Source organism: Protobothrops mucrosquamatus, unplaced genomic scaffold (assembly GCF_001527695.2).
Source record: "Protobothrops mucrosquamatus isolate PMUCROS unplaced genomic scaffold, P.Mucros_1.0 scaffold1695, whole genome shotgun sequence".
NCBI lineage: Eukaryota > Metazoa > Chordata > Lepidosauria > Squamata > Viperidae > Protobothrops > Protobothrops mucrosquamatus.
This window is the reverse complement of record NW_015387847.1, coordinates 105646-115382: the sequence shown is the minus strand read 5'-3', so window position 1 is coordinate 115382 and position 9737 is coordinate 105646. Positions and strand designations below refer to the sequence as shown.

Here is a 9737-nt window from a genome sequence, read left to right as displayed (position 1 = left end):
CTCGCAAGGGGGGANGTGTGTGTGAGCCACGTTGCAGTAAAGCTGCAAAAAAAAAGTAAAAAAAAAAAGTTGCAAGATTAAAACCACAACCTCGCAAGGGGGGAAAGGGGTGAGCCACGTTGCAGTAAAGCTGCAAAATAAAAATAAAAAAAAAATTGTAAGATTAAAACCACAACCTCGCAAGGGGTGTGTGTGAGCCACGTTGCAGTAAAGCTGCAAAAAAAGAACAAAAAAAAAAAAAGTTGCAAGATTAAAACCACAACCGCGCTTCGCCCCCCGAGTCAACGAACGAGCCATTCGCGTCTGAGCATGCGCGAGCAAGAGTCTATTTTAAAAAAAAAAAAAGTCCACCGGAGACCCGATTTAGTATGCCACTAAACTCCGCCTCTCTTTTGCCCAAGCAGCCAATCAAGTAGGAGGGGGCGTGGCCGGCACCCTGGACCAATTTTTTTTCCGCTTCCGGGAACGACACGTGCGAAGCCGGTTGCAGCCGGGTAAGGTCAAATGGGGAGCTGATATGCGGGACTTGGGGGCAGTTTTGCGAGTCAGGAATAGTTGGGTTTGGGAGAACGTGGGGAATTGGCCGTGGGGCTGTGGGTAGGAAAGGGGCAGCCCTCAAAGAAGGGAGGAGGAAGGACCCTGTGGCTTTTAACAGCTAGGTCATTAATTGAAATGGTTAAATAAGTTGTATGAACAGTCATGGCTTCCTGCTTTAGAACAACTGAATACTGTTTTTCCGTTTGCAGATAAAACGCCTTTTTTTTCCTGTCCATCGACTTCCTTATTTTCAGACCAGAGACTGCTCAATTCACATTATTAATACTTAAATTTCGTTGTGAGTTACACAGTGACAATAAAGATATTTCTATTCTGTTCTAACTGGCTCACATCTTTTCTTTTGAGCCTTTATTAGCTCTCTTTTTTAGCAAGTTCTGGAAAGCTCCTCCGTTCTATTTCCTGGTTTACAGGGTTTTTTAAAAAATAATTTATAATATAAAATACAAAAGGAAATAGTAGGAAAGATAAGGGGGGGGAGGAGAAGTGTAGAAAAGAAGAGAGAAAAGGGGGGGGAGGTATTGACTTTCAACTCCCTCTGCGGCAGTGGAATAAAACAGTAATATCAAACCTCAACTTTTTTTACTTTAACATAATAGTATAAACTAGCCTTTTCTATAACAACAAATCTACCTAATTGGTAAAACCCAAAATCAAAGTTTCATTTTTTCCCCCCATCTCAAGCACAAAGTCTGGGTTCCAAGTAAGCCATAACCTGGTTTGGGTGACTGGGGCTTAATTTCTGTAAAGCCCATCCATTGTCTGTAAATCCTGGATTGTGGCCTATAGGATCATGGTCATAGGAGATGGGAAACGTAAGAAGAGATGAAAGTCTAGGGAGATTCTCAGTCATTCAGGTCATAGTTACCCCAAAGATGCTTTTTCATGAGGCAACTGGACTTTCATGTTTTTCTTTGAAGACTTAGGAAGCTTCTTGGATGAGAAGCGAAACGTCTTCAAAGAAAAACAAGAAAGTCCAGTTGCCTCATGAAAAAGCATCTTTGGGAGAAGAAATGAAAGGTGAGGCCTGGCTGTGGAATGGTTCTCAAGCTTGGCAACGTTAAGATGTTCTCGGAATTCCTCAACAGGGAAATTGTATCTGGGAATTGAAATCCACACATCTTAAAAGTTGCCGAGGGTGAGAAATACTATTTCTTATGTCCCTTAAAAAGAGAGAACAGCATGGGATAGGAATGTTTCTTTGTTGTTTGCTAAGTGGCCCAAAATTGCCGTGTAAATTTTGGGCCTAAGTATGTCATGTTGGTTTGTAACTTACTTTAATCGTAGCTGAATGCTGGCTGATAAGTCTCAATAAGCTTTTTATACTTTATAGAACTTGTTTTGAAGTCATACAAGATGCAGGTCTTGAGTGTTAACAGTTGCTTCTTTTTCCTTCTAATATTTTAAGTGCAGTGTTTATCATGCATTACAGGCCATTTCTCTTAGGAGGTAGCAGTTGTCATCGCCTACAAATTGGGCTTTACCTAAGGAGTTTTCAGAATTATAGAGTGCTTCTCTTGGGAGGTGCATTTATGTTCTTGTCTGGTCTCTGGAAGCTGGAAAATTATTATTACTATTCTCGTCACTATGGAGATTTTTACTTATTTAAGGCTGCCTAGTACTTGAGTAAATCAATTTTCTGGAGTCTCATATTGCAGTGAATTATAAGCTAATTAAACAGACTAAATCTGTTCTGCATAAACTACAAAAAATCCAAACTAGCCTTAACAACTTATGATACTGTAGCTTTTAACAGCTAGGCCAGGGATAGGCAACCTTGGCTCTTTTATGTCTCGTGGACTTCAACTCCCAGAATTCCTGAGCCAGCCATGCTGGCTCAGGAATTCTGGGAGTTGAAGTCCACGAGTCATAAAAGAACCAAGGTTGCCTACCCCTGAGCTAGGCCATTAATTGAAATGGTTAAATAAGTTGTATGGACAGTCATGGCTTCCTAATTTTGACAATGCTTCATACCCGATAGAAAAGTTGAATATTGTTTTTCCATTTGCAGATAAAACACTTTTTTTTCTATCCATCGACTTTCTTATTCTCAGACCAGAGACTTTTCTCAATTCACATTATTAACTGGCTCACATGTTTTTTCTTTTCTTTTTTTTGGTAGGATGTCTTCTAGCACCAAATTTGTGCCAGGGGCGATGAGCCCAACAAAGATCAACCAGGTAGGTAGCCTGGGAAAGATGAATGTCCCGCCTGTCAAATGCCCCTATACCAGAATGGATCTAAGCCATCATCTCAATCAACTTTGTTCGGATGACAAAGCTGGCATTCAGAAAAAAAAGAAAAGCCAGAGGCTCCAGCGCTACTTGATGCGCAAAGCACTGGAGAAGAGTGGACACCTGGCAGCCAGAACCAAGGAGACGGGCCTCGCAAGGACCAGAGAGGTCTCTGAAATGTCCGGGGAAAACGAAAGTAAGCAGTTTCTCCAGAAGGATGTGATGACAACTCAGGAGAATCCTCCCACATTTGGTGAAGCTGTGTCCATTTCCTCTGAGGACCTAGCCAGGCAGCCATCGTCTTCCCAAGATCTTCAGAACCTGCTAACCCGGCCCAGCATCTCAGAAAAAAGGTCTAGTTCCTTCCTGCGTCCGATGCCTCAGAAATCTATGAAACGTGTGGCCATTGATTGTGAAATGGTAGGCACGGGTCCTTCTGGAAAGACAAGCGAGTTGGCACGCTGTACGGTGGTGAGCTATGACGGTGATGTGATTTATGACAAATACGTTCTTCCAGAATATCCAATTGTAGATTATAGGACTCGCTGGAGTGGCATCACCTGGAAGCACATGAGAAAAGCAATTAATTTCAGGATTGCGCAGGGTGAGGTAAGCAAAAGGGGATTAATTTAGGAGTAGGCTCCATCCATACAATGTGAGGGGTTGAGAGATGCATACTAACAATTCAACCGGAATCTGCAATAAAATGCAGAATGGTAGGCAAGCAACAATGCTTTTCTCCACAGTCATAGCACTGTAAAGTTGGAAGGACCTATTTAAGTTAGTTCAGAAATTAGACATGGTTTCCCTAAGTGTTCCTACACATTTTCAAATATCTAGATTAATTGGAAAAAATCAATTAAACGGCGAGTGGGTGAGTGGATGGATGGATAGATATCGATAGAAGATAGATTGATTGATTGATAGATATGATAGATATGATAGAAAATATAGAAATAATAGATATAATAGAAATTATAGATAGATAGAAATGATAGATATAATAGAAATAATAGATAAAAATAGATAAAAATAATAATGATAGATAGATGATAGATTAGAAATAGAAATAATAGATCGATAGAAATAATAGAAATGATAGATATAATAGAAATGATAGATATAATAGAAATAATAGATAAAAAGATAGATAGATAGATGATAGATTGATGGATGGATGGATAAATGGATAAATGGATAGATAAATGGATAGATAAATGGATAGATAAATGGATGGATGGATGGATTGGATGGATGGATGGATGGATGGATAGATAAATGGATAGATAAATGGATAGATAGATAGATAGATAGATAGATAGATAGATCTTGATCTGCTTGTTCGAGTGACCTACAATCGTCCTTTCCTGAAGGCTGTGGCGAATTAATCTTTTTCACCTTTCTAGATCATACAGATCTTGAAGGATAAAATAGTGGTGGGCCATGCTCTCCACAATGATTTCCGAGCCTTAAAGTACTTTCACCCCCGAGCCTGGAGGCGCGATACAAGCCACTGTCCTCTGCTGAAGAAGAAAGTGGCCTCATCCCTGAAGCCATCCATGTCTCTCAAGAACCTAGCTCATCAGCTGCTACACAAAAACATCCAGGTAACTCATCGCCACCTTTCATTTCCTCAAGAGTGCTGAAAAGCAGAATTACGCCGCAAAACCCTAGCATCCTTCGGCTGCTTTACATCTGAAAGTTGTTAAGTGCACCTTGTTATTTTGATGTGAGGGGGGGGTTGCAGTTCAAGGGATATTCCTTGAGACCCTTAAATATCCTGTAGTGCATCTTTGGTTCCTAGTGAACGTAATTATGCGCCGTGATTGCCCAATCGCCCTTTGGGGGTTTAGCAAATGTATGTATGTATGTATGTATGTGTGTGTGTGTGTGTATATATATATATATATATGACTAGTAATGGAACTAAAAATACGACTCTTGGGTATGTCCATAATGTAGCAGAATAACCACAATCACCAAGAGGAAATTTTAAAATATTTAAAAGCGATTAAAAATTAAAAGCAATTAAAATATTGTTAAAAATACAGGCAACCAAGCTTTTGTCGGGGTCTCCCGACATCATCAGGGTTGATAAGGCGGTTTTAGGGAGGGTTTATATGCCGCTTCCAAGTGCCTGCATCCGGCTGCGCGATCGTGTAACCGGGCCCAGGTGTGTGCGCTCCTGCGCTGTGGATGCCTTCCTTCTACCCGCGCGTAAATCCTTTACTTTCCTTTTCTGTTTGTCACCATGTGACCCTTGAATATCCTTATCAGGGACAATCGGGGGTTCTTTCCTATGCCTCTCATTATATATATATAATCGTCTCTTATCACCCAGCAGCGATGTGTTTGGGCGGATGAATTGCTAAGGCTAATTTTGCTCCAAAGCCTTATTTTTTTTCCCCAGTGCCATTGTAACTTGGAATGGTTGGTAAACAAGGATTTACTTGTAATGTTCTGTGGGTTTGTTTGTTTTTTCCTCCAGGTTGGCAAACGTGGGCATTCATCTGTTGAAGATGCTCAAGCTTCTATGGAGCTTTACAGATTGGTAGAGTTTCAATGGGAGGAACTGCTGACTCCACGTCACCCCGCAAGCCTTTCAGACACCACCCTGGACAGCGATACTGATAACAGTTGCTACATGGATGATCAATATTGGCCCAAGGACCTTGATGTAGACTGCAAATGAAAGTTCGGGTTTTAGAAAGGAATTGTAAAGAAATTACCCGGCCATTCTGAAGAGAGAGCTTGGTTTAAACATGAGGATTTGTGTCTTCCAGCATCATCGAAGCAGTATTATTGACATTTGTTTTCCTCAAAGGGTGTAGATGCCAAAGGAAACCTTGAGCCCAAATAAGCTTTTTCAGTTTTTGAACCTTTGAGCGTTGTGCCTAAAGGAACTCCAGCTTTAAGCCTTTGAATGTTGAGGGAGAGAAGTTTATCCATTTCTCAATTCTTTTCTTGCTGAATGAATGATTATGAGTAAACTGCTGAATCAGCCTAGACCTGGGGGGAAGGAGGGAGGGATCCTTTTCAAGCTGATTGAATTACTTTCCTTTTACTCCAGGATTTACTGTCTCATAATGCTGAGTGAAAAAAACAAGGTGATGCGTATCCAGTCTTAATGCTGTGGAGCGGTGTAGATGTCTACTTCGTGTGTGTGTGTGTGTGTGTGCGTGTGTGTGTGTGTGTGTGTGTGTGTAACATTCCAATTGATTTACGTAGTATTTTTTTTCTTCTGTGTAAGCCACCTAGGAATACGTTCATATGCTGAAATGTAACCAGAACCATTGGGTCACGGTTACATTCAGTAACACTTCCTGCCGGGATAATAGCTGCCAAAAAAAAAGTGTTTTTATCCCTAATTGTGTTAGTGATAGGCAAATTTGCATATTTTGAAGGTTTCCCTGTTGATGAGTACATCCCAAGGGAGTTTGGGACCACTTATGCAAAACATTTGATATCTTTCTGCAGCAAATTCCAGTTTTCTGCCTGGAATAATAGAACTCTTGAGTTGTTGCAAATTCCAGTTGAAGGCTTATGATGCTGAACACACATACACACAAAAAAAGGGGGTGGGAACCATACAGATGATCAAAGCTAAACTAGGCTTTCCAGAATATTAAACAGAAGTAGGAATTAGCCGTCTCTTAAAACAAGTATGAGTTAAGCATTGAGCGTGAAAAGTGCCTCTCTTGTTCAATCATACTGTTCTTCCATCTAAAATCTGAAGTTAGAGCAGAGTCATCTTCATTGCTTTCACAGTTGCTCATGACTTGGGGTTCAAATGGAAAAGCTCACCCAAAAGTCTCTGGTGCCTTCATCAGATTGAGTCAAAGCTCTCTTTGTTTAGAAATGGGAAAGCTGCTATGCTTCAGAATTAGTTCCCAGCATCCCACATGTTTGGAGATATTGCCTGGAACTTCTGAGGTTGATAGTTCATTTGGAGGGATGTGTGCGTGTGTGCTGTCTTGGTGTGATTCCTCTACCTGAAGCTGGATTGGTGACTAGTTAAATTTCTTCCATGCACCTATGCGCCTTTAAATTAAATTGCACTGTGGCGATTGATGCTTTTTTCACATACACTGCATGCACATCAGAGAATTCTCAGGGCAAAACCACTGGCTGCTTTGTAGTTTGAGGTGGGGCAGGGAGGATACACAATTTCTTGAAAGAATGCCATTGTTTTACAAAGTACTCCACGGGGAATATTTCTTTGCATTCTGCCCCAAATTTCCCACCCTTCATGTTTACTTCAAATGCTGGTATGCAGATTAACACTGCTTTAACTGCCTTAATTTAAAAAAGAAAAAAAAAAGCTTCATCTTGATGTGTTGAGTTGAATGTCTTCTTTGGTATCTGTGTTATCTTTTTATGCATGAAAGATTCGTCCATAAGCTTCTCCCAGCTGGAATCTGAAATTATGGAGTCCACAAACAAGCTTGCTTCCTTTCCTTACGTTTGTGTAAACTAAAGCCAGGCCTTAATTCATGGAGTGGGGGGATGGGCTCAATGGTCTTCCTGAGATATCTAGAACTATGGTTAAAAAAATAACCCAGAAGATCCACAGGTTTCCAACTCCTGACATGAAGAATACTAATACCAAACATTGTCTATTTTATTCATATGTACAATGATATATATATAATATTGTGTAATGAATAAATAAAGGTATTTCTGTTTGCATCAAAAAAATAAAGGCAGTCAGCTTGACAATACAATGTTTTCCTGCTGAAAAGAAGAAGAAAAATCTCCAAGTTAGCAACCAAGATGGCAGAAAATCTTTCCACTTTCTCACCAAGTAGCTTGTTTTGTTTTGTTTTTTGGTTTTTCCCTTTCCAGCCTTTCTCTAGCACTATTTTACAAATGTTGATAGTCTTCCCTAGAGTGAAACACTCTTTGGGGCAAGCCACAGAGAGATTTGTTGAAATGTCACCACGAAGCTTCATTCTAAAGATGTGGCTCATTTAATCGCTAGCTTTCCAGTTAAAGGGGAAAAAAAAAGCTTTATACATTTCACAAATACATTCATTTTCCCTTTGACTTTCTGGGTTTTGTCTGAGAACTAAGATATTCAGATTTTCCAGACATAGCTGCAGCAGTCTAAGGGATTTAACCATCAGCCAAATCTGTGTTGGTCATAATAAAGAGGCACCTCAAGACCACTATGGGCTTTTGTCCTCAAACCTCAACTCTAGTTCCAAGCTGACCTGTGTCACCTTCATTATTGTCAACCTCAACACAGAATGATACTAAGTTTTATAAGTTCTCGCTCCTACTCATCAAAGATGTGCACAAAAAAATTAAGACCAGTCTTCTCCTGTCCTTCAATTTCCTTAATTCATGATGAAGGGTCATTAGTTGAAAAGGGAGCATCCCTGTACTTAAAAGTGCCTGGGAAAATGTGAATGGGAAGTTTGTTGTTGTTAGTTGCCGAAGTCGTGTCCGACCCATCACGACCCCATGGACAATGTTCCTCCAGGTCTTCCTGTCCTCTACCATCTTCTGGAGAATGGGAAGTTAAGATGAGTTAAATTCTGTGCAGAGAGGGCAGTCGGAGCAAGGATGAAATGGGTATCTGTCTTTGGAGATTCTCAGTCATCCAGGTCATGATTGTCCCAAAGATGCTTTTTCAAAAGGACAGACTGAATTCTTCACCCTTCTTCAGAACCAAAGAAGCTTCTTTGATGAGAAGCGAAACGTCTTCAAGGAAAAACAAAGGGAGTCCAGTTGCCATTTGAAAAAGCATCTTTGGGACAAGGATGAAAATGGTTCTCGCCAATAGGAAAATGACCTCTCTTCATCCCAACATTGCAGGGCTCAACAATTTGAATTATAAATGTGAGTCGCTGGTTCCAGAGGTCCTACATCTGAATTGACAAAAATGGGCCCAAATTCTGAATAGTGTGATATTACAGAGGTCTTTAATTCAGGAGTAGTACAAAGAAGTGATTATGAGCTTGTCATCGCTGCAAAGTTGCAATCAATACATTTTGATTACTGTAGTGATTTTGAAAGATGACCTTGATCTTCATTTTTTTTTCATTTGTTTAATGATGGTTAATGATGTCTTTATAGAGCAGATGGGGAGAGTCCTGCAGTGTTAGCTTTTGAATATTTTGGATTTGTGCAATGCAGATGATTCTGCCTCACCGGGCAAAGGATGACTTCGAACACATCAGTAATAAATAATGTTTTACATCCGGTTGTCTGCTGGGTCCTTATTGCTATCAGCGTACTGATTTTGATGGGGGCGGGGGAGAACCCATGAATGTCAAAGGAAAATGGCGGCAGCAGAGAAGCGATATTCAAGAAGCTCATCTGGTATTTGTAGTTTGAAGTGGCAACTTCACTCTGTGTAACGCCAAGGATTTTACATGTGTGCTGGGAAGAAAATGTCCTTTTTCATGCACGGGTATCAGTCTTTTCCAGCCAGTCAGGCAGGCAGATCCTGTCAGTTAAAAAAACTCTTGACTGGTGGGGTCCAGGAAGTCCATGATAGCTGGGTTCCAATATCTCAGGGGTTGCCACAAAGAAGAGGGAGTCAAGCTATTCTCCAAAACACCTGAAGGCAGGATAAGAAGCAATGGATGGAAACTAAGCAAGGAGAGAAGCAACCTAGAACTAAGGAGAAACTTCCCGACAGAACAATTAACCAGTGGAACAACCTGCCTCCAGAAGTTGTGAATGCTCCAACACTGGAAGTTTTTAAGAAGAGATTTGGACAGCCATTTGTCTGAAATGGTATAGGGCAGGGGTCTTCAAACTTGGCCCTTTTATGGCTTGTGGACTTCAACTCCCAGAATTCCTCAGCCAGATGACCTTTAAGGTCCCTTCCAACATCATCATCATCATCATCATCATCATCATCATCATTATTATTATTATTATTATTATTATTATTATTATTATTATTATTATTATTATCTGCCATTGCCCTTGCCC

The 9737-nt window shown here is 40.5% G+C and overlaps 1 protein-coding gene across 1 annotated transcript; it reads left to right on the top strand.

Annotated features, from left to right (window-relative positions):
- The first annotated feature begins 2864 nt into the window (after positions 1 to 2864).
- LOC107293680 (apoptosis-enhancing nuclease-like) lies at positions 2865 to 5753 on the top strand. The gene is made up of 3 exons (XM_029285438.1): positions 2865 to 3398; positions 4196 to 4396; positions 5278 to 5753. The coding sequence occupies exons 1-3, from the start codon at positions 2883 to 2885 to the stop codon at positions 5479 to 5481; spliced, it is 921 nt and encodes a 306-aa protein (XP_029141271.1). The 5' UTR covers positions 2865 to 2882; the 3' UTR covers positions 5482 to 5753.
- Positions 5754 to 9737: the final 3984 nt, after the last annotated feature.

Excerpts from the sequence above, each read along its gene's own strand:
- LOC107293680 (XM_029285438.1), top strand. The coding sequence starts at position 2,883 with ATGCGCAAAGCACTGGAGAAGAGTGGACACCTGGCAGCCAGAACCAAG. Across the intron at positions 3,399-4,195 it reads TCAGGATTGCGCAGGGTGAG|ATCATACAGATCTTGAAGGA; the intron begins GTAAGCAAAAGG and ends TCACCTTTCTAG. Across the intron at positions 4,397-5,277 it reads TGCTACACAAAAACATCCAG|GTTGGCAAACGTGGGCATTC; the intron begins GTAACTCATCGC and ends TTTTTCCTCCAG.